The 26,264-nt window shown below is 35.8% G+C and overlaps 1 protein-coding gene across 1 annotated transcript in view; it reads right to left on the minus strand.

The window, feature by feature from the left end:
- Positions 1-23,899, minus strand: part of map3k20a (mitogen-activated protein kinase kinase kinase 20a) — a 61,342-nt gene extending 37,443 nt beyond the window's left edge. Inside the window, 9 exon segments of the mRNA XM_079619782.1 lie at positions 2,074-2,148; positions 2,249-2,335; positions 3,866-4,003; positions 4,091-4,119; positions 4,225-4,290; positions 6,936-7,037; positions 10,510-10,597; positions 12,826-13,016; positions 23,754-23,899. Of these exon segments, the coding sequence (XP_079475908.1) occupies positions 2,074-2,148; positions 2,249-2,335; positions 3,866-4,003; positions 4,091-4,119; positions 4,225-4,290; positions 6,936-7,037; positions 10,510-10,597; positions 12,826-12,984 (744 nt within the window). The 5' untranslated portion in view covers positions 12,985-13,016; positions 23,754-23,899.
- Between the last annotated feature and the right edge of the window lie 2,365 nt (positions 23,900-26,264).

Here is a 26,264-nt window from a genome sequence, read left to right on the forward strand (position 1 = left end):
TTTGTAATGATGAAGTTGCAATTTATTACTTTTAAAATATATTATCTTTAAATGTAATACTGAATAACACACTACAGATACAATTATAATCGAGTCCTTGACATGTGTTTTAGTATGTTAGTCAACACATCAAAATAAGTGTACTTCTCTGCACCCCCCATTTTTTATAGTTTTTTTTTATTATTTTTAATAATGCTTTGGAATATAGATGTATAGATTGGTCTTGTTTAAAGAAGACATTTGCAGATTTTGTAGAAGTGAAATAAATTAAGAAAGTTAAACAGAAAAAAGTTTTAGAAGTTTGAGTTTATGAAAATGGACAATGTTAAAAATTTAATTATTCATATTTTTTATAAAATATATATTTTCAAAACCTGGTGGACTCTAAAAATGCAAAAAAAAATCAACGCTAAAAATCTGAACAAGTTGTTCAAATTTTAGGTTGATATCTCAAAAAATAAGCTTTCAGTGAGATTTTGTGTGGGCGCAGTACCAAACTTTTCCACTAGTTGACTAATGCCCATATACACTTTTCATACAATTTATGAAGTAGACATCCTATTCAGAAGTATTATTGGAAGTTTGGCAGATTTTGAAATGAATTCAACCTCTAAGAAACACAAAAGATCACGTATGTGCATTATATCTCGCTGCCACATCACTAATGATGAATATATTATTTTTTTCTTTATATTCAAAACATTTTCAGACCTTTTTTTCTGAAATAATTGAATGGATGCTATCTTTTGAACTCTTGGCATGAAAACAAACTGAGGTTTCTACCATTCTTTCATGATTTTTCATGTTCATCACTATTTCAAAATAAAGGTCTGAACACGCCTTAGGAGTATGAACATATTCTTGTTGCAAATTGATAAATTACGGCTCCTCTGTAATTTATTTTGAAAATCAGTCACTAAATATGTAAACTAGAGATTGTAAGCTTTCAAATTATATATAGTTTGTCAAGATTAGTTTAGGTTTAGTATAGGATATTACTGTTTTAAATATGTAATGGCTGTGGCCCAGTGCCAATATAAGGGGTTAAAGTATGACAAAATATTATTAAAACAATGATTTTGTACTTTAAAGTAAAACTTTTAATTTGACTATTACAAAGTGAATTTAAAAACGTACTTAAATGTGTTACGAAACAGTCACGAAAATGTCCAACTTTTTATTGAATTAATATATCTGCAAGTAGTTTCTTAAAAATTAACTTTTAAGATTTTGAAGTACACTACAAGTGCACATTCAATACAATTAAGTGCACTTCTTTTTCACAAGTACTTGAAAGGTTGAAACGGCTCATAAAATCGGCAGGTTGTGTGACACATTAACAGCTTTTTCAATTAAACGCTTGCAAGTTGTCATCAGTTTAACGTACTGAAGAAACGTCCATGTGATACGTATCAGAGTTGAACAACAGCTGTGTGTCGCTTAAACTGCAATCTGAGTGTTTTTGAGTGTTATGCTAGTGTTTTCTGGCTCTGTGAGTGACAGGCGGACGTCAGCGCCAGCCAACATGAATTATGAAGCTCACTTAAATGAGAGTGAGCGTTCAGAGGAGATGTGCGATCTAAAAGAGGGAAACCGAGACGGGAAAAACAAGCCCTGACATGAGGCAGATAAAATTTGATTGGTTGAATTAAAAATGTCAGGATAAGAGACAGTCATATATTAATAAAGACATCGGTTATTAAAGTCCTAAGCAAACAGCATGTCTTATCTATTATTCATGCATTAATGCATTGCACTTTAACATGGAGAAAATACCAATCTCCTTAAGCGCTGCATAATTACTGTATTAGTAGTATAATGCAACATATTGCTAATGCTCTCCAATGTATGTCATTATCAAGGTTTACTGTATGATTGCTGTGCAGTGTCAAACCATAACAGTTTATCCTGTATTTGCTAAATAAGATCTCACAGGATAATCACACTGTAAAAGAGTTGATCCACATGCCGTTCCAAACCTCCATGACTGGGTTTGATTTAGTCTGTGGTCATGCTCTACTATGTGACCTAATTTACATTTCGAGGTAAACATCCGGGGTTTTTTTAACTTACTTTTGGTTCCGTCACCCAGCAGCTTCTCATCAGACAGGCAAAACTGGCTGGGCAGCAACTGGGAATCGTCAACCTCTGCAAAACACACACGACACATGTCAGAACATCACACACCAACCTGCTGAACACACCTCATCAGTGACACAGCCAATCAGAACCTGCCGTCGTCCGTCACCTCGTTCTTCTCCACCACCAGCCAGGCCACCTGCAGACCCTCCAGACCTTTGAAGGGAATTTCACGCGTCAACATCTCCCACAGGACCTGAAAGAAACATGCGTATAATTCACAGCTATATGAAAAAGTGAACTAGCTGTGCCAACAGACCCAGTGAATCCTCCAACTGACATTTGTTACATAAATTATACACAATTATATATTATATTTTGGTTCAAAACTTAAATATTGATTTAATATGAATTAAAAATATATATTTTCCCATAAGTCATTGGGATGTGCTGGAGGAGATTTTACAGAGTGCTGGACTCTTGCATTGTCAACACAAGATCTGACCAAAAATTGATGGAAATAACATCACAACATTATTTCCATCAAGAGGTGTTTATTTCCAACACACTTCTGAGATAACAACCAGCACACATGATCCCTTACACATAACACCGATTGTGTTTGCCTGAAAAAAGAAAGCCATATACACCTAGGATGGCTTGAGGGCGAGTAAATCATGGGATTATTTTCATTTTTGGGTGAACTAACTCTTTAAATTCTGGACTAGAAGTGCCGATTCATGTGTGAAAATGACTCTTCATGCTCCTCCCATTTGAGCCTGACGAATCCGGACATTATCATCCTGCAATATGGCCATGATGTGTCTTCCTACATGATTGTTTAAGAAGTTAAAATCTACACACTCCATCAATTAGGGTTAGAACAACTGTTGCCAAACATATAACATGCTAGAAAGATAATAATCACAGCAATAATGATCCAATCACAAACTCTTAAGCATTTTTCTATATTGTTCCGAGTTTGGTGAATATATCCCATTTTAGTAAAAAAGGCTCTTAAAAAACGTTTTTTTTTTTATAATTATTGATATATCAGACTCCAGAGAGTATTTGTGCACTGGTGTGGCTCCGATCGGAAGAAAAACCTAGGACTAGTTTGCAAAAATATATATATTTTGTCCGTCTTGGTATAGAGAGCCTAAGTCCCTCCCCTTCCGGTGGACCACCATGGGACCTTATTTCGGAAAAAAATATTGTATGGTAGTCAATGGCGAGTGACAACAAATATTTTGATCTCGTTTGTGACGTACAGTGCGAGACGAGAGATGTAGCTCATTGAGCGATTTTCACATAAAACTAAATGTTACTCTTCTGTTTTATGACAAACTGCGACTTTCTTGACTTCCATAATTATCTTTTAAATTGACAAACATCATATGTATAATTCAGGGCACAGTTCAGACGGAATAAAAAAATAAGTTGTCTCTCGCCATTGACTACCAAACATATTTTTTCCGAAATAAGGTCCCATGAGCCGGAAGTGGAGGGGCGGGACTTCGGCTCTCTATAAGGCACTTGAGTCTACGACAGACGGTCTAGGGGTTATGAGCGGTTGCATATATTTGATCGATGTAGCGCCCCCTATTGGCCGATTACGGTGATTTCGAGTCAATACCTCCCCAAATTGAGATCTACCATCGTGCCAAGTTTCAAGTCTCTAAGCCTTACGGTTTGGTCTGCACGATAAGTTTTACGGCAGAAGAATAATAACAGTGAATGGCACAGCTAGTAGCTAAAGCACCAGCGCTGACGTTCACACACTCACCACCCCGTAAGAGTAAGTGTCACAGGTCTCAGACACAGGGAAGCTCTGGATTACTTCAGGGGCCATCCAGGGAAACGTGCCCACCAGAGACATGTGGGTGGTGTGAGAGTGAAACTTAGACGCCCCAAAATCACAGATCTGAGGAAGCGGAGAGTTCGGTTAATCAGAACTGATAACATATAGAGAACTTGATTCTGTTTGTATGAATAGACAGTGATCATGTACCTTGGGTACTGAATCTGCAGTCAACACAACTGAAAAGAAACACAAGGTCGTCAGGTCATAGGAACAGACAGTGTTCAAGCACTCCTGAACTCAAATAGATATTTATACAGCCTTTATTTCACAAAGTTACAAACCATTTCGGGACTTGAGGTCTCTGTGAATGACAGTAAACGGGGCCTCAGCGTGCAGATAGTGTAGGCCTATGAGAGAAAACACAACACACAAGCAAACAAATTGTGAAAGACTAGAATTTGATTTTGCTATTGGTCAATAGGGGCTTTCGCACAAGAGGAACCTTTTCATAGTTCCTAGAACTAATGGCGGAAGTACCCGCTTTTTGCAGTGTTTGCCACTGATCTATATCGAATGTCATTATATAGATCAGTGGTGTTTGCACAACAGGAACTGGTTTCTCAGTTTTTTTGTTCTAGGATCTAAGTTCTAGTTATTTAAGTTCTAGGATCTCCAGATCTCCTACTGGCGGTGCGAATGCAACCAGGACAATGGCCCTATGGGAACATGCAGTTCCCGGGGAACCACACCGGTGGCTAGTTCCTATAACTACCCGGTGGGAAAGGGGCTGTTATTACACTGAAGGTCCTTGAAGAAGTATTTGAGTCAAAATAACAACATCTGTTGCTTCTCCCAATTCTCTGTGTGTATAAACAAACAGGAAATGTGTTTACAGTACTGCGATTACAATGGAGGCCTAGAGGGGTTCATCGCAGAAATGTGAAGCTTGTATTTTTGTTAAAGTGCTTACACTGCCGTCGAAAGATTGGAATAATTCGTTTTTTTAAAGCTTTTGAATTAAGTCTTTTCTTCACCAAAGCTGTGTCAAAAACACAGTAAAAACTTTTAAATGTTATTACAATTTTAAAGAAATGTTTTCTATTGTAATATAGTTAAAAACTTAATCTATTCCCTTGATGGTTAAGTGTCACATGACTGGAGTAATGATGCTGAAAAATCAGCTTTGCATCAAGTCACAGGAATAAATAAGTTAGGCAGGAACACATTACATTTTTAAATATTCACATTTATTTTAAATTGTAATTATATTTCACATTATTACTGTTTTCTTCTCTATTTTTGATCAAATAAATGCAATATTGGTAAGCGTAAGAGACTTCTTGCAAAAACACATATATGATGTAATAGTGTTCATATGATGTAATAGTGTTCATATGATGTAATAGTGTTCATACAGTATGACGTACATATGATTTTCTACATCATCACATCTTTGGCCCCGCCCACTGGCACGAAGGTACAATCAACTATGACATTCTTCTTTCAGACGAATATAATCGAAGTAATATTAAAAATGTCCTGGCTCTTCCAAGCCTTATAATGGGAGTCAAAGCGTATATTTTTTTGAAAGGCCATCAAAGTGGATCCATCCATGATAAAAGTGCTCCAAACGGCTCTGAGGGGGTTAATTAATAAAGGCCTTCTGAAGCGAAGCGATGCGTTCGTGTAAGAAAAATATCCATTTTTAAAACTTTATTGACTAAAATAACTAGCTTCCGGCAGACGGCACTTGACCCGACGCACAACGTAATGACGAACGCGGAAGCGCAGAGGACAGAGCAAAACAAAACACCAGTCACGAATTAGAAGTCTAAAACAATCATTTTTAACCAGCCCTGTTTGTTTGAACCGCGAGAGGCGTCAAAGCTAACGCTACTCCTATATCCTACGTCATACATGCGTCAAATGTGTCCTTTATTATCCCGCTGGAGCCGCATCGAGCCCGTTTATCATGGATGGATGCGCTTTGATGTACTAAATATAAATAAATATTGAGATTTTCTTTCCCAGATTTTTTTTTATATACCTCTGATTTTATTCGTCTGAAAGAAGAAAGTCATATACACCTAGGATGGCTTTAGGGTGAGTAAATCATACGGCTGGGGTAAACGATTATTAATAAAACGATTAGTTGGGCGATTATTTTATCGATTAGTCGACTAATCTAACGACTAATATAACAATTATTTTTCTGTTGCTCGATTAATAAAAACCCTGGCCTGGACATTGCTTGGCTCCGTTACTTGACATTGGCGAACTAGCGTACTGAATCATGATACTATAAGCTGGCTAACGTTAGTCTAACGTTATGTATTTGACTCGTAAACGACCACAGCATGAGTTAACGCTAACTAACGTTAAGTCGTGACTTGAGTTACCAACGTAACGTTAAAAGCTACTACAATCTGCTTGCTACCGTTAGCTAGATCTAGCAGCTGTGCACTTTGCTGGTGCTGGACTAACCAAGGCATCTTAGCTCTGTGCAGTTTGTCTGTGCTAGGTTAGTAGCTACCGTTCACATTAGTTTAAAATCTATTTTTCTATTTTATTTAACTATTTGAAAGAAAAAAAACATTCAATTCAATTACTTTATTATTTTATTTATGACAGTAATCATAAGTAAATAATACATTGAAGGCTACATGCTGTAAAACGCAAATATTGAGAAATATTGCTTAAAAATAAGCAACCTTTTTATGCACACATTATTATTATTATTAGTAGTAGTAGTATTTTTAATACATGGAGATGTAGCTAAATCTATTGTACAGTAGACTAATATCATTATTTCTGTACATTTTTTCAAAGTTAAACCAAACTTTTATTTTGACGGGTTGCCGTGGAGACCTTTGAGTTTCTGTGTGAAGTATTTCGACGTCATCGACGCGCCGCTACAGCACTAGCAAATCATGGGCTAGTTTTCATTTTTGAGTGAACTATCCCTTTAAGCCTTGTCTGTGAAACCAGGGGCTAATCTAATCTTTTTTCTTCTTTTTTTTTTTGTTTATGTGTGTGTAAGTGTATATAATACCTTTAGCAATGTCCATGGCCCAGGTCATAATCTGCTTCATACTGATGTCTTCACTCTCGGCACTGGACAGATAGTCAAACAGAGATCCACCACTGGCATACTCTACCATAAAACACACACACACACACACACACACACACACATAGAATAAAAATTAAAATACATAATCTCTAGCGTTGGGCAGTAGCTTTACATATCACTGCTGTCATGCTGTGGGACGTGATGCACTACTAGTATTATAGTTGTCATCAAGTACTGTGATATAAAGTGAAAGTCAGATTATCCCAATATCCGGTTTCTGAGCTCAAACACTCAATGACATCATCTCAATACACTGGGACAAACACCACATAATCCCTTATACACACAAACACACATCTACGTACAGGAGGAAACACAACTGTAATGTCATTTATTTGCATGGCGTAGTACTTAGAAGGCAACAGGTAAAATGATTAAATTCAATTGTTTGAAACTCTGACAGCCTCTTTAGCTGAAAAACAAACACACGAGTGCTAAGCTGTGGACTCTGACCCCATTAAAGGCACACCTTATTTAGCTATTTGATGCTTAGATGCCTCATACGACCCTACTGACTCATGTGACTAACATGAGGAAATATGATTTTTAATAAGTATTTTCTTATAAAAATGTATTAGTACAATAAGTATTTCAAACCTGAATAAGTTTAGGCTATTCAAAGCTGAATTTTCATCACATGATCCTTATAATCATTATAATATGCCGATTTGATGCTCAAGAAACATTAATATTATTAACAATGTTGAAAATAGCTGTGCTGCTTCATATTTGCGTACTTATATATATATATATATATATACTAAATCATGTAATTAAATTATATATTTTAACTGATTTTTAATTTTAATTTGATTGAATATATATCAAATTTAATTATATAATATATTTTATATAGATTTTTAGTTTTATTGGAATATATATATTAAATCATATAATTAAATTATGTAATATATTTTATATAGATTTTTAATTTTTATTTAATATATATATCAAATCATATAATTAAATTATATAATATATTTTATATTGATTTTTAATTTTGATTAAATCATATAATTAAATTATATAATATATTTTATATTGATTTTATATTGATTATTGATTGAATATATATCAAATGACAAATTTTTCTATAAGATTTGCAGGAAATTGAATCACAGAGTAAAATAGTTCTCTTACTAATTGATTTATAAAAGTACCAGTACTCCATGTAGTCTAAATTAATATCAGTATTAGGTTATAAAAAAAATCATATGTAATAAAAAAAAAGGCCTAGTGAATACAATTCTGTTTAAAATGAGTAAAAAAAATAAAAAGATTCAGCACGTCCCATGCCAAAAGAATGTGAAGTATCCAAATACAGACACATACCACTGGCATACGAGTGCAGCCGAGTCTGTTAATATTCATGAACACTGTATGTTTAGCTTAGGTTTAGGTCACTGTGTGAGCATACATCATATAATGGTCAGATTATCAGTTTCAAACAGAGATATATACACAGGGGAAATTAATAACCTCGCTGACAAAGGTGAGCTGGTCATAAACGTCACCTTCACCTGCTCTTATTACGTTTACTTTTCATAAAGAGAGACTCAACTGTCTCTCAATACTACAGACCATACACTCTTTACACAGCACTTTATGATCTTTTACAATCACTGCATCTTCATTTGAGTCACACACACACACACACACACACACACACACACACACACACACACACACACACACAGCAAAAGCAGAAGCTGACCAACACACCACGTCTCGTTGCAGACATAGTTCCCACAATTTCATTAATCCGTGATTCATCAAAACTGTATTATTTTCAATACAGTATATATGGATGAAAAAAGAAATCTGTGATAGATAACATAAACATATGTGACCCTGGACCACAAAACCAGTCACATGGGTCAATTTTTTTGAAATTGAGATTTATACATCATATGAAAGCGGAATAAATAAGCTTTCCATTGACTTATGGTTTGTTAGGATAGGACAATATTTGGCCGAGATGCTACTATTTGTGTTCGAGTGGAAAATGCCATTAAGTGAATTCACAAACTGGAGATCAATGGTTATTTGTTTATTGTTGTTATTTGCTTATTATAAACCAAATACAAATGAAAATGGTCTGAGATCAACAGAGAAATTGGGAAGTACCAGTGCTTGCAAGTCAAGAGCAGATAGCAAGAACAAATAATTAGACAGTGATATATGGGTATTAATATGTAATATAGATTAGGGCTGTCACTTTTGAGAAAAATCAAATTCGAACGGATATCGAATACCAGCCTATGTATTCGAATATATTCGAATATCTATTCCCATACCCCCCCCCCCCCCCCCCCCCCGCGCAAAAAAAAAAAAACGTCAATCGAAACTTTACTAACAGTTTGACATTCATAAACAGGACTCCCAAAATTACACTTATAGGACTCATATCTGCAAATAAACCTTGCCTTTACATGTGCATCTGCACGGTGCCGACCGGTTGTGCAGGAAAGTGTGCAGTCATACGATGTTGGACGCCTGGCGATGCTCTGGCCGTCTGCTGCGTTTCTGGGGCTGTTTAAACCTGGCCACTTCATGCGTTTTCTCAGATCGGATAGCTATCAAAACGATTCCATTTACACCTGGTCACATAGGCCTAAATGTGGTTTAAACCGGATATAAATCCGATCTTCAATTCCCGCGCTATATGCAGATTTAATGGATTTAATGTCACCGAAAGCAACATATGAGCTGCATTTTATTGATCATCAGCTAACATCAAAGACTGCAATAAGAGAGAGCGGCAGCCCTGGTAAGATCATTTCGTTTCTTTACTTTTAATGAAGATTATTATTATTGTGTGTTAAAGCGTCTGCGACTTACTTTCACTTTGATTTGCGATAGTTTGCACATTGGCTTGGCGCTTGATGAATCATCTGCGGTGATGCGTGTTGCAGCGCGCCGTCATATCTGACTATAACATAGCAGCCTGTAACACGCTTTCAAAATAACACCCTTTCAAAATAACACGCTTTTTTAAAATAAAAAGCAAACGGTCTTATCATAGACTGTAAAAAATGCGCTAGACATGGCACTTTAAAAACCGAATAGTTTATTTGAAGTTCGATTACGGTTATTTCACGTCATGTTCGAATGCATATTCGAATATCGAATAAAAAGTGACAGCCCTAATATAGATGCATAAATAGATGCAAGGAAGATCTATCACAATTTATTATGCAAATGAAAACGACATAATTTTCCAACTTCAATCTTAATTTTTTAAAAGTATAATATAAACGAATAAAAGGTAAAATGCAGAAAATAATTATTAATAAAAAAAAATCTAAGGCTAAAATGATCTATGAAGCAAAGTTTGAATGGAGTCTGTGTGTGGAGAGCACAAAAATAGAGCGTTTGAGGAATTTCAAAACGCAGAAAATAATTATTAATTATAAAAAAAAAAAATCAGCCCTGCCTTGCAAACACTGTAATAAATGTTGCGATTCAGAGTGACGAGTCGTGCTTTACTGACCTGTCACAATCCCATAGTTGGGAGCTTCCAGGATCGCTCCGTAAAACTGGATAATGTTTCGATGACTGAGAACACTTAAAATATCTGCCTGCAAATACACAAAGAATTGAAACATGATAATATGCTACAGATTCATAATGCAGATTCAATATGTACATTGTTTTCTTAAATTCATACAAGACATTTTAATTACAATTAATGGTAACACTTTATTTTAAGGTGACACAGTTACTCGTTACTACATGTACTTACTATAACAGTAAATTATGCATAACTACAAGTGACTAACCCTAAACCAAGCCCTAACCTTAACTCTATAGTAAGAACATGTAGCCTAGTTAATTAAGTACTGAGTAATATTAATTAACTACATGTACTTAGTATAGGATTGGGGTTTGGTTGAGGGTTAGTTGCATGCAATTATGCACAATTTACTGTTATTACTATGGTAAGTACATGTAACATATATGTGAAACTCGAAAAATTTGAATATCGTGCAAAAGTTCATTTATTTCAGTAATTCAACTTAAAAGGTGAAACTAATATATTATATAGACTCATTTCATGCAAAGTGAGATATTTTAAGCCTTTATTTGTTATAATTTGGATGATTGTGTTTTGTTTTAACTGTTTTTACTATCAGCTTATGAAAACCTTTTCACAATATTCTAATTTTAAATTTGGGGTTTTCATAAGCTGTAAGCCATAACCATCAAAATTATAACAAATAAAGGCTTGAAATAGTGAAATGAGTCTATATAATATATTAGTTTCACCTTTTAAGTTGAATTACTGAAATAAATAAACTTTTGTACCATATTCAAATTTTTCGAGTTTCATCTTTATGTAACAAGGACACTGTAGAATAAAGTGTAACCCAAATAATATAATCAGTACAACAATTAAAGTGAAAAGCGGACTTAAAGCTACACTGTGTAATTTGAAAACCAATTGTTTTTAAATTGTAAAAACCACTTTGTTCTTTCAAAATGATATGTGCTCATTAATGTATAATTATTTCCACCAACTAATCAAGTATTCTCGTAAACGTAAATCTGCCATTTATAATACATATACGGGTGAGCTGCTCGAATGGCGGCAGCCATGTTGCGCCTCCATCTTGAAAATACATTAGCCAAAGAGGGACATACCTGGAAATGCAAGCTTCGCCTTTCGCGTTTTTACACTCAGTGGCACCGTGACGAATGCGAGGGGAGATTACTCGCGACTGCCGGCAGATTTGAAATAATAGGGCCACCGTAGGAGTTAAAACCATAGATATACATAATAAAGGCTAGATGTCTTACGGCGGAGTCTCTAACGTCATCACCGCCATCTTGCCACAGGAAAGCTTTCTGGTGGGCTCTGTGGTACCTGATGCAAGGTGAGTGATCTGCACGAACACAAATACTCTTATCTCGCTGAAATCTTGACGGATTTACAAACGGTTTGGTTTCTTACAAATGTTATTATTAACGTGGCTATAATTCCGGATGCTTGAACATGTTGAAATATATAATATTATAATTATTCATAAGTATGCAGTGTCATAACTACATCTCTGACGTTTATAACAAACCAACCCGTTTGTTATGGCTATTTAAAAAGTACATGCACCATTAAAACACAATGATACGAGTGAGCGAGCTGACTGTGACAAGATAGCCGCCAGGTGCGGACGACGACCTCCATTGGCCAGCAGCGCGGTATATATTATGTATATATATGGTTAAAACGCCCTCGGAATGGGAGGGGCTAGAAAGTAATATTCAGTTGGTAGTCATTTACAATTTCACCACTAGATGGGAGTAATACCTACACAGTGTAGCTTTAAATAAGTATGAAGTGAATCAGATGAATTTTAAGTTTTATTAGACTGCTGATGATACATTTGTGTGATTTTTACTAACTTTTTAAGCGTTTAGTTCCTCCATCAAATGATCATTTTTAATGTAATTTTCCCCCCGACCAAATGGCCCCATCCCAAACATTACCAGAGCCATTATGCTCGAAAATTACTGTATGCGAAGAACAAAGACAACAATGAATCCAGCACTTAAAAGTAAATACACTTCACCCCAAAGACAAACACTGCAACCAGCTGAAACTAATATGACTTAATTACGTGACAATTTTCTCTTAAAGACATAGTCTATGAATTTCAGTTCACAAAAGACGCTGTGAGAGCGCAGAGTAGAGGGGAGGCGTAACCGCGCTGGTCGGACTGGAGTCGACACACAGAGAGGCAATTAAAATGATTATCACACTGACAATTAAAGCATGTGTATGAAAAGCTCGGGCGACTCTCACTCCCACCTCGTTTTCAATCTTCAGAAGCTTTTTCACCGCCACCTCTTTATCCTGCGAGAGCCAGCGGGCGCGATACACGCTCCCGAAACTCCCGCCGCCACAGTTCTCGTAGAAGAGGATGTCATCGGATTTGATTTGCACAAAGGAGCCGCCCAGAGATGCCATAGCATAATGGCACTTAGATTCACGCTTCTCTCCTGAAGAACGAAGAAAAGAGGAGAGGATGAGAGGAGGACGAGAACAAATAAAAGAGGAGAGGATGAGAGGAGAACGAGGGATGTTGTGATTTGATCTGGCACTGAGAGAACTGCTCACTTCTACTTTAATCAACACACACACACACACACACACACACACACACACACACACACCACACACACACACAGGCCGGTGTGAACGTAATGTTTCAATTAGGGGTGTGCAAAGCAGCCGCTATTTGTATCTGTATTTGTATTTGTTGAGGGGGGGAAAGTATTTGTATTTGTATTTGTATTCGGATAAAATTCAAAATAGGCGTAAATTTTTTTTTTCTTGCGTTACCCTTCTAATTTACGTTATAGTGTAAGTATTCTTTAATTATATCCATTATAATAATTATGTATATGCAATATTGGTTGATGTTTTTCCATAAATCCAGCAATGAAACAATGAACGTCATTGAAAAGAAAATAACATAACAGCCATTACCTCATCCGTGGTAAAACCAACAACTATAAAATACCATTGTGAATTATGAAGCAGCCTACACCTTGTTGTCTGCAAAAGACAGAGTAACTTAAACGTAGCCTACCATATAACTCCCACATGTTCATACAATTCGACACAAATACACAAGCATTTTTAAACTTTTTAACCGAACGTTAACGTTACTCTGTCAACAGCCTATTGTCTAAATTACCGCGCTAAACAGAGCTACGTAAACAGAGCGAGCATGAGAGCACCCGACTGCAGACGTCAATAATGCAGCGTAATGGAATAATCTCCCGATCAAACTCCGCTTCCCGAAAGTTATAAACTGCCTCAGGAACCCAGTTAAGGTACAGAAATCTATTCAACAAAAATAGTGATGGAGTTAAGTGTTTTTTCGCTCAGCCGAGCGCTCTCTGTTGCTGTGTGGAGCAGCCTGTGTCCGTCACTCTCTCACTCATCCGGGCATGCACTGCGGTCTCATAAGGAAACACAGCTTTTTGATATAAAGTTTTTTTTGTTCCCGAATACAAATATTTTTTAAAGTATTTGTTCAAAATAAGTATTTGTAAAAAACACGTTATTTGTGCCTTTCCGAATACCGTATTCGGGTTCGGCTCCACCCCTAGTTTCAATGTTTCGTAATGTACAGCTGCATACATTTATCACTGTTATATATTTAAATCAGCAAGATTCGTAACAACAAACTTCAATTACAGTTTTTTACAGTCGCTAAGGACACATTTCTCAATACTTAAGACACTTTTTCAAAACTCTTCACACAGTTTTCCTAACCAACTTTCAGCTCAGCACAGCAGTTCATTTCACATTCAAAATACACTAAAACTACCAAATCACTTCATACATGTCTCAAATCACTTCATACATGTCTCAAATCACTTCATACATGTCTCAAATCACTTCATACATGTCTCAAATCACTTCATACATGTCTCAAATCACTTCATACATGTCTCAGATCACTTCATACATGTCTCAAATCACTTCATACATGTCTCAGATCACTTCATACATGTCTCAAATCACTTCATACATGTCTTAAATCACTTCATACATGTCTCAAATCAATTCATACATGTCTCAAATCACTTCATACATGTCTCAAATCACTCCATACATGTCTCAGATCACTTCATACATGTCTCAAATCACTCCATACATGTCTCAGATCACTTCATACATGTCTCAAATCACTTCATACATGTCTCAGATCACTTCATACATGTCTCAAATCACTTCATACATGTCTCAAATCACTTCATACATGTCTCAGATCACTTCACACATGTCTCAGATCACTTCATACATGTCTCAAATCACTTCACACGTCTCAGATCACTTCATACATGTCTCAAATCACTTCATACATGTCTCAAATCACTTCATACATGTCTCAAATCACTTCATACATGTCTCAAATCACTTCATACATGTCTCAAATCACTTCATACATGTCTCAAATCACTTCATACATGTCTCAAATCACTTCATACATGTCTCAAATCACTTCATACATGTCTCAAATCACTTCATACATGTCTCAAATCACTTCATACGTGTCTCAAATCACTTCATACATGTCTCAAATCACTTCATACATGTCTCAGATCACTTCATACATGTCTCAAAACACTTCATACATGTCTCAAAACACTTCATACATGTCTCAAATCACTTCATACATGTCTCAAATCACTTCATACATGTCTCAAATCACTTCATACGTGTCTCAAATCACTTCATACATGTCTCAAATCACTTCATACATGTCTCAAATCACTTCATACATGTCTCATACATGTCTCAAATCACTTCATACATGTCTCAAATCACTTCATACATGTCTCAAATCACTTCATACATGTCTCAAATCACTTCATACATGTCTCAAATCACTTCATACATGTCTCAAATCACTTCATACATGTCTCAAATCACTTCATACATGTCTCAAATCACTTCATACATGTCTCAAATCACTTCATACGTGTCTCAAATCACTTCATACATGTCTCAAATCACTTCATACATGTCTCAGATCACTTCATACATGTCTAAGATCACTTCATACATGTCTCAAAACACTTCATACATGTCTCAAATCACTTCATACATGTCTCAAATCACTTCATACATGTCTCAAATCACTTCATACATGTCTCAAATCACTTCATACATGTCTCAAATCACTTCATACATGTCTCAAATCACTTCATACATGTCTCAAATCACTTCATACGTGTCTCAAATCACTTCATACATGTCTAAGATCACTTCATACATGTCTCAAATCACTTCATACATGTCTCAAATCACTTCATACATGTCTCAAAACACTTCATACATGTCTCAAATCACTTCATACATGTCTCAAATCACTTCATACATGTCTCAAATCACTTCATACATGTCTTAAATCACTTCATACATGTCTCAAATCACTTCATACATGTCTCAAATCACTTCATACATGTCTCAGATCACTTCATACATGTCTCAAATCACTCCATACATGTCTCAAATCACTTCATACATGTCTCAAATCACTTCATACATGTCTCAAAACACTTCATACATGTCTCAAAACAATTCATACATGTCTCAAATCACTTCATACATGTCTCAAAACACTTCATACATGTCTCAAATCACTTCATACATGTCTAAGATCACTTCATACATGTCTCAAATCACTTCATACATGTCTCAAAACACTTCATACATGTCTCAAATCACTTCATACATGTCTCATATCACTTCATGTCTCAAAACACTTCATACATGTCTCAAAACACTTCATACATGTCTCAAATCACTTCATACATGTCTCAAATCACTTCATACATGTCTCAAATCACTTCATACATGTCTCAAATCACTTCATACATGTCTCAAATCACTTCATACATGTCTCAAATCAACACATTCTTCCAGAACACTAGCAAAGGTTGACACACACTTTATCACCCACGAAACAATGACCTAAAAAACACTAACAACAGGAGCATTATACAATATTTTCCTCTGTAAAACAAGGACACCTCTCTACTGTTTACAATTCACTGCAATATATGTTACTGGAATGAATCAGACATGATGCAGTTCCCTTAAATATGATTTTATTATATGATATTATGTCTTTTTATTTAGTTGTTGCACTGAGTAATTCCAAAGTACAAGATTTTGTCTACACACCATCCACCGATTCAGATACAGTAGGAATCAGCTGTCATTGGTTCAATTGTCCAATTGTTTTTTATATCATTTCATTTTTAGATTCTAAATATATTTCATTACAATATTACTGTAGAAATGTAGAAAATTGCTGTCTTATTCAGTTTTGTATTATGTTATTGTTTTGAACTTAACAGTTTTGAGATCAGTGTGTAAGCGTGTGCAGATTGGCCTGTAGGTCCACAGAGTTGTGGCGGTTGTTGTGTCGAAGTGAGAAAAGAGTTAATGTAATTTGAAAGATGTAGTCATTGAATGCATTTTGTGCCAAAGCAATGATAAATGATCCACAGTTTAGCCCACATATGCTTCTGTTGTGCTCACTGTGTGAAAAAGTTGACCTAAGTATTGAGAAATGTGTCCTAGCGACTGTAAAAAACTGTAATAGCAGAAAGCACAAAGTTTGGTGTATGATCAACACGTGTCCTACTACCCTTTATACATATTTATCAATCAAATGAGCGTCACTTTTCACGAACACTTCTTAACACACTTAAGTAGACTTAAAAAGTGCACTTTGTAATAATGTTAAATTAAAAGTTTTATTTTAAAGTAAACTTTACATCATTATGTTTTAATAATCATTTGCTATGATATATGACTAGCACAATAAAAGTATAATTTTAACTATTTAACTGTTTATGTGTATGTGTCATTCAAATTTACATTTAAAGTTAATATATTTTAAATGTACTTAAAGTATATTTAGGTAATCATTCATGCTTGTCAGTACATTCAGCAGTACACATTAACCATATTTCAAAGACAATGTTTCAGAAATGACAAATAAAGATGTATTTAAGTCCTACATAAATGGGTAAAAAAAAGCACTCTAAAGATCAAAGACTAGGTTTTTCCTGGTCAGTGGCGGTATTGTTTTCTGAAACCGCAAAATATCACCAGGGAATGTTTGCGCCGGAACACGCCTCCTCTTTTCGCTGAACCGCCCCCGGGAGCGCAAGTTCATTCCCTAATTTACCGACGTGCGTCTGTGGAGGGAAAAGTCCGCTGTGCAAAATAGGAATGATACATGCGTCGGTGTACAAAGTCAATTGCGCTGGGTGCAAGATAGGGCCCAATGAGTCTTCGTCCCGAACCGTATTGTACGGACATGCATGCAGTCGCACGACGAATACATTCAGTCACAGGCGATCCACACTCCAATCCAGAAAGGGGCGCGCGGTAATGCAACGCTGTTTGCTAACAGTAAAAATTGCAGAAGAAGAAGAGACGATCACTTGATATGTTTACATCTCTCAACCAGTGTTTCAACTGCGGAAAGATATCAATACAACAGCTTGAGAATAATACCTGACGTAGCTTTACATGTACCTCAGGCATTTAGTGTCGTCGGCAGGTTAGTTCGCTACAGAAAATAACTTTAGAGAGACGCATTTCGTACATGCACTATATTAGCCTATTCATTATATTTACTTAACCTGTTAGTAACGTCTTGATTATTTAATGTATGTTTAAATAAATTTGTCATGAAAACAAGTTATGACAGCCTCTGTGTAAATTATTATATTTAAAAAATTACTTTATAATTAGGCTATATTTAGAAGTTAATGCAAAACCTGCCTTATGTCCAATTTAGATTAGTGTTGTCAAAAAGTACCGACCTACCGATTGGCCATTGTGTTCACCAGAGGTGGGAGTAAGTCACTAAATGCAAGTCTCAAGTCAAGTCCAAGTCTTAACATTGCAAGTCAAAGTCAAGTCAAGTCATTCTGCTGTAAGGGTCAAGTCCAGTCAAGTCATACTCTTTGTCAAGTCAAGTCGCAACTTAAGCCTGTTTTATGCTTCTGCGTCGAATCGAATTTTCCCATCTTGTGCTAGCCCTACATATAGTTATTTTGCTGTGATGTCCCCTATGAAAGTGTAAACTAAACAAAAGCATCCTAAAATTTCTCTGTTTTAGCAGCCATTAGCTGAGATCGACCGAGGTGCACATTTGGACATTAGTAGGTTTTTGACAGGCACGGGATAGCACACCCGTTGTGAATGTGGACCTCAAGTTTACATTATTATATCGCTAGCTTTTTTATTTAAGTTGGAAGTAGATAGATACCACAGAAAACCTCATGCTTGAAAACTAGCAAAACCTTTGCGTTTGCCCAGTGAGTGACCAACCAACACTTCTCGCTGTGCAACTTGAAGTGACGAATGAAATTTGAAGTTGTGGCCGATGAATCACTTATCTTGGCACTGCAGATACACACAGCCGTTCTTTTCTTGGGCGTGTACGCGTAATCTCTAAACCCATACTTTATTATCCTCGGGGCTGGAGCTGAAAGCGTCTAGCGGTTTACGCATGCGTATAAATATAGTTCATTCTTAAATATATATTTTTTAAATCACAATAATTGAAAAAAAAATATTTTCCACAAGTCATTTCAAGTAAATAGGCACAAGTCCGAGTCAAGTCTAAAGTCACAAGGAGCAAGTCTAAAATCAAGTCGAGTCTTTTCAGAGATCTAGTCAAGTAAGTCTGAAGTCCAGAAAATTGCGACTCGAGTCAAGTCATATGACTCGAGTCTCCCACCTTTGGTTCACGCGCTTAACATATAGCCTATGCCTTTGATTGGCTGTAATGATCAACATTTCAAAAACACACGGGAGCGTTTGAAAGCCGGCGTCTATCCGCGGATCCGTCTATCAGTGAATATACTGGGGATCCGCTGATAGACGCCTGCTTTCAAAAGTTCCCCTATCTGCATAAGCACTCGGTGAAGAACGTCAAAGATGTCTATTTACTACATGTTCATGAAGCGTTGATCATTACAGCCAATCAGAGACATATATGTTGAGCGTGTGAATGCAATGACCAATCAGAGGTGTTTAATCCGTTCAACAGCTCAAGGAAATGCTGGTATCGTCACATTTTTTTAATTTCGGTACCGAAGTCGGTACTTTTGACAACACTAATTTACATGTTTTTTTTATTTATTTGATTATTATATCTAAAAATAAATAGCAACTGAATTTAATAATTTGGGCTCTTTTAGTAATGCTTAATTAAGGGCTCCCTATATAGTTTTAAGCATTAGCTACGATAGATTTTTTAAGATTTTTTTTAGTATAGTTGAATTTATTTAAACACAGAGACACATTTGTTTAAAAAAAAACAAGAACAAAAAAAAGTTTAATAAAAAAAAAGATAAAAGTAGCAATTTTGTTACCGAACCGCGCCTTAAAAACCGAGGTATGTACCGATTTGTGTACCGTTACACCCCTACATCATATAATGTCAGGAGGGTGAACTCCAATAAAGACTTGATCAATAAAATGCATATAAAATGCACTTTTTCTGTAAAACCTTCAATTTCCCCAAAAAAGAAAGAAGCTTGTGTTTGAGCTCATAAAGTTTCACATTTTCAGTGGAGTAATTATGTTTTTTAGAGGGCTGCGTGGGACCACTGGGGTGCACAGCGGGTCTGAGCTTCATTCTCACAGAGGGACGCCGCGGCTCTTGGGCGGTGTGTGTTATATTTAGCAGATCACCTCACCGGTGCTTTACGTTCAAGCACACAGGAAAGAAATAGACTCTAGTGAATATATATATATATATATATATATATATATATATATATACCTCCAATAAAAACTAACATTGCTACATCTTCATAAATACAGTGGCAATTGTTTAGAATCACACATAAAAACGTGTGAATGTAATTGAATTAGATACAAAATATCAAAGGAAGCTGTTTTTTTAGTTTTCATGGACTTTTAGTTTGTATTCATCTGTTGCTTGTTTCCTTTGTTCGGTTTCCTGCCACTCATCAGTTTCCATGGACACTCATTAATTATTGCAGCTGTTTGTCATTAGACGCGTTTCCATTACAGATTTGCGCAAAACTGTAGCAATTTTTTCTAAATATCGATACAAAACTATTGCAAAAATGACAGCGTTTCCATTAAACCGATGTTATGCGACTAAAGCGTCATTTTTTCCTCTCGCGATAAGTCATTTAAAAAATCATGGCAACGGACATTGGTAGGTTTATACTGTACATCACAGCCACAGCACTAGACATTATTATTATTATTATTTACGGAAGGAGACGTAGGCGTGTTATCAATGGCAAGGAAAGACCGTTATACTGTGAGTGGCACATATGAGGAGTTTCTCACTCATTTCTGCTCCGAGGTCATGATTGTGGCATTTCTTTGAGGTTTATAATCCAGTATTCCTGTAATTATTTTGTCTTTTATGAATTTAATAAACAACTCTGTCTCGTATTCTGTCCGAACACACCGCGTCCTCTACGTCAGGAGACTGTAAATGCGCAAAAACTGTTTCCATTGCGGTTTGGCGAAATATTTATTTTTCGAATTGCCTGAAAAACCTCCTCATGCGAGCGTAAAAACTGTTTTGCGATAAATGGGAGTTTTTGCAAAATTGCTGTGTTTCCATTGGGCGTATTTTCAATTCGCAATTTCAATTTGCGCAATTTGAAGGGTAATGGAAACGCGGCTAATGTGTGAAGTTCCTCAGTGTGCTCACTTCAGTTGTCCGGTGTTGTTGGTGTATTGTGTGCTACACACTTGTCTTGTTGCTGTTTCTACACTTTGGATAATCTGAGTCTGCTTTGAATTGAAATAAAAGGACTTATATTTGATCTTCTCTGCCGTTCGTCTTCATCATCGGACTGACAACGTTACAGAAGCGTCCTCAAATCATGCAGAAGCTTTTCTCCCCTTGAGAGAAAGATGCATACTTTTAGAAAGAGTACTTATTAAAGAAATAATATACTTATAAAGAATATACTTAAGTGCAAAACGAATGCAATGTTTTCGTACACTTGATTGCATAATTGCAATTAAATGAACATGTATTATAGATTATATTAAATGCAATGTGTATTTAATGCAATTATCTGGATTTAACAGAGTGTGTTTTATAGGACTTAAAGTTAGGGTAGGTCAGAAAAACTTTTATTCAAATTAGTTTAAACTGTCTTTATATACCAATACATAATTAAAATGCAAGTACTCTGAAATAGAGAGTATAAAAAACTGAGTGACTCTAGTGTATTTAATCTTCAATAAACACAGCTCATTAATTCCATTCACTCCCACCTAAAAACGGGAGTGCGACTGCGCGCACGTGGGCAGAGCCAGTAATAGCGGCGGTAGTCATGGCGACGGAGAGTGACAGTCGCGCAAGCCAATCACTTGTTTCGTCCCGGTAGGAATTAATGAGCTGTGTTTTTTGAAGATTAAATACACTAGAGTCACTCAATTTTTATACTCTCTTTTTCAAAGTACTTACATTTTAATTATGTATTGGTATATAAAGACAGTTTAAGCCAATTTGAAAAAAAGTTCTTTAGACAATTCTTACCTACCCAACCTTTAAGTGCATCTGTATATGTAATTTCATAATTACTTCAATTGTCCTTGAAATATGGTTAACATTTACTGCTGAATGTACTGACAAGCATTTAAGGTCAACTAGAATATACTTTAATGTAATTCTATTAAAACTTGTATGTCATGTAAATATATTTGTAATTACACATTTGTAATGATGAAGTTGATGTAATGATGATGAAGTTGAAATTTAGAACATTTAAAATATATTAACATATAATATAAACATTAAGATGTACTTAAGTGTATTAGGAAACATACTTATGAAAAGTGTCCACTCTTTGAGTATACACTTAAATGGCCTTTTAATTCATTAATATTATATTATCTTCAAGTTGTTGCTTTTCAAATATACACAACTACAAGTGTCCAAAGCACATTTATAGTGCACTTCTTTTCCACAAGGCTCTTCACTAACTGTTCTTCCTCATTTTTGCTCAATGTCTTTTAATCAGCTGGTGTTGTGGATATATGAAGTCAACTCTCCTCAAGTTCACACAGGCGTCCTAACCACAGGTGTAGAGAATCACATTAAACATGCAGATGATCAGCTAACACTGATAACCCTGTTTCTCTGCAGTGTCAACAATATAATCATTGTATCACTTCAAACCTAAAAATGTCCTGTTTGTGAAACGTTTTCCTTGACAAGTCTGATCTTTAAAATAAATAACACACGCCTTGATATTATGTAGCTAATGCAAAGACATTCATTAATTTTGTATGTATAAAGTAAATGTCCAAATACTTTCGGAGATTGCTGTATAATCTGATTCTGATAACCTCTGCATTTCAATGCTTGTGTAATATTTCCTCATTAAATTACGAACCAATAGGATCACAGCGACATTCCTGCATACATTTCCAGGCACATGCACTGGAACAGAAAGTAAAACCAGCAGAATAATTGGGATTTTTCTCATTCACCCAGTGAAGGCCTGTGTATTCACACAATGCAGCATGCAGAGGACAGCAGAATGACTTTCACCACCGGATGAATAGAAACTCAGTCAGTTCACTGAAACAATATAAGGTGATAACAGGGCTGCTCCCCTTTCTGAGAATCCTTTTAGTTATGAGGCAGCATTTATGGATGTAATAAATGCATTATTACGTTATAATTACAATGTAAGCACATATAGAACACCATTGAAGTCATTTGAAGCATCATGTCAAAAGCATGACTATCTGATAGGCCTGTCTTCAATGTTCTGGTACCATAGTAGGCCTACTTATTGTAAAGGATACAACATGTTATAATTAGTGCAAAACATATAACGTGCTCTATATGCGTTTTTCTATTACAGCAAACAGCAAAGTTTTACATAAACCTGGCTATAATAAACCAAAACCACACGTGCTTTGGTTAATCAGACTTTAAGGTTAAAAAGCAGATAGAACAATTTTGCACAAATTAAGTGATCATTTCATCATAAACTTCCCTGTCTGTGATGTGGATGATCCAGGAACATGTCCAGACAGATCCATGAGCTACATCATGAGCACTGATCCACATCTCACAGTAATCACGTTATTATTACTACTACAGTGTAACATCATGACGAGAAAAACAAACACACACACACAAACAAACAAACACACACACACAAACGTACCCGCTCTCCTGTATTCTGCGGTCAGTCTTCCCGGGAGAGATGGACAGCAAGTCAAGAAGTTCTTGCGTCAACTTGTGACTCAGTGTCAGATATTTCCAGTCAGTGTCCGATCCGGTGATTTCACGTGTAACAACTTCTTCCTGATCAGATCTGCCAAGATCAGTGACGCACAGCAGCGCAGAGAAACAGCGCCACCCAGCGGAGGAGATCCGGCCCTGCACACTCTTCATTACAACAGGTGTCCTGACATCCCATCCCATAGACATAATAAATACATGTACTTATATATATAAATACACGTCCGCCATATTGCTGAGGGCAAGACTGCACTGTAAACAAATGCAAGTAAACAGGTTTGTCTGGATAAAAACAAAAATAACGTTTATATTTAACAACCGACTTCAGTGTCGTGATGTAGCCTACAAAAAGTTCAAGCTAGTTTTTTTTTTTAAATCTCGATAGTTAGACTTATAAAATATATTTTTAAATAAGTCAAAGTTCAGGCTTTGTCATGTATTTTTATTTGTATTCTTCTTGGATAAGAATTGTGAAGACCCCCATACTGGTATATAATTTAACTTTCACATTAAATGAAATAAAGTTTTATTTTTGTGAAAAAAATAATAATAATTCTGTCTTTTTTAGCTTTTCTTGTGCTTAGAATTGACTGCCATTGAGAAAATGAAACAAATCGGCAAATACAAATCACACCGGCAGGCTGTTTTCTGTATTTGTATAGCACTAAAATTATAGATATTTACAGATAGATAGATAGGCTACTCCAAATAATAACAAAGATAACTGATGGATCCTTAAATCCAAATGAACCGAACACGATCGATTCGAACAAGATGTCAATAAATGCGCGCGTGTCTTCTGATGCACAAATGCACGGATTCATTTTTGCATGAGCAATTTTTTATTTATTAATGCTTGATTTGTACAAATCGCTGCACAATCGTTCAATCCCGAAATCCACAGATTCAAATTAAATGGCACTTGTTTATGGTTAGTAAACTACATTCACAACATTTATCTAGTACATGGATAATTGTGTGTGCATTTATTAATCATAATGAGACTAAAATCATCCCGTATTAGAATGCTGTGCAGGCTGCCATACAGTGCGCAGAAGCCCCGCCCACAGAGTGACGCGGCCAGTGACGCTGAGCCTGCGATTGGAATGCATTATAGAACGTGACGTCACAATCGCGTACAGGACAGGTCAATTAAAGTACATTTTCGCACATTTTCTTCATTACGTTGTTTGCTGACAGTTTTCTACTGGCATTTCTCGCAGCGTTGTTATTTAGCATTTGAAAATGGGTTTAAACTTTTCTTGTGTTAGATGTGTAGATGTTTCTGACAGTGTACACAAAAAAGAGAAAGGCAAGAGGAAGGCAAAAACCAATAAGACCAGCTCAAGTCAAGGTAAGAAAGAGTACCAGACATGTCAATGTTATTGGAATATGTAGAGTATGTAAAGTTTTGTTTAAAAGTCTGATAAATAATAATGATGCTCAACCAATGAATTGAAAAACGACTAGATAATTCAGTAACATAATATACTTGACATATATTGATGAAAGATGCGTAAATGCCTTTAAAACAGACATTACAATGTATTACCTCAGATTTTTATCAAAGTTTTTATGCTGTCTTTACAAATCCTAACAAGGTGAAATTCCTCAATAATAATAACTATACCGCGTGACGTTTGCCCAGTGGGCCTAATTCAAGTCTGAAAATTAAAGGGCACCTATTATGGAATTTTGAAATTTACCTTTCATGTAGTGTGTAACATAGATCTAAGTGAACAAAAACATCTTGCAAAGTTTGAAATATGAAAGTGCACCGTATATAAAGTTATTGTCTTTCAAAAGTGAGAGTCGACTCGGAGTCATTTTTATGAATCGTTAGAAGACCGAAGCTTTTTCTCTGACTAGATGACGTCAACTTGTCAAGTTATTTGAATACGATACGCCCACTTATTGCGCTCCAAGGCCAGCAGGGAAAACTTGAAAACATCAGGGCGACGAGATGCTGTGTTCTGAAGTGCGGCTCAAAAGACAACTTTTTTAATCTGCCCAAGGAGGAGCATTTGAAGACTAAGTGGCTACAATTCACTATAGGCTACCACAGAAGTATAGTCTGAGCCTTGTGCTTTGTTCGCACCATTTTGAAGACGATTGCTTTTTAAATGCAATCAAACTTGGATTCGAAGGAAGGTTCAGTTCCAAGTGTATTTGCATCAGCTTCCTCCTCCGTATCACAACCTGTAAGTGTTATTAATAATTTTTGCTTTTATATTTTATGTAGCATGCTTAATAATTATTTTGTTTGTTGTGTAGGCTAAGCACCGTTTAGCTTCTAGGTCTTCAATGGCAATTGTATTGAGATGTGAAGTGTTTGTCGTTGTTTTCGGAGTTGTCTAAAGAATAGAGTAATACCTCGTAGTAACGTAAATCTGCATTTTTTGTGTGTAAAAACGTTATGTTTATGCATCGGGCT

Source organism: Phoxinus phoxinus (genome assembly GCF_949152265.1).
Source record: "Phoxinus phoxinus genome assembly, chromosome: 7".
In the NCBI taxonomy this organism is placed as follows: Eukaryota; Metazoa; Chordata; class Actinopteri; order Cypriniformes; family Leuciscidae; genus Phoxinus; species Phoxinus phoxinus.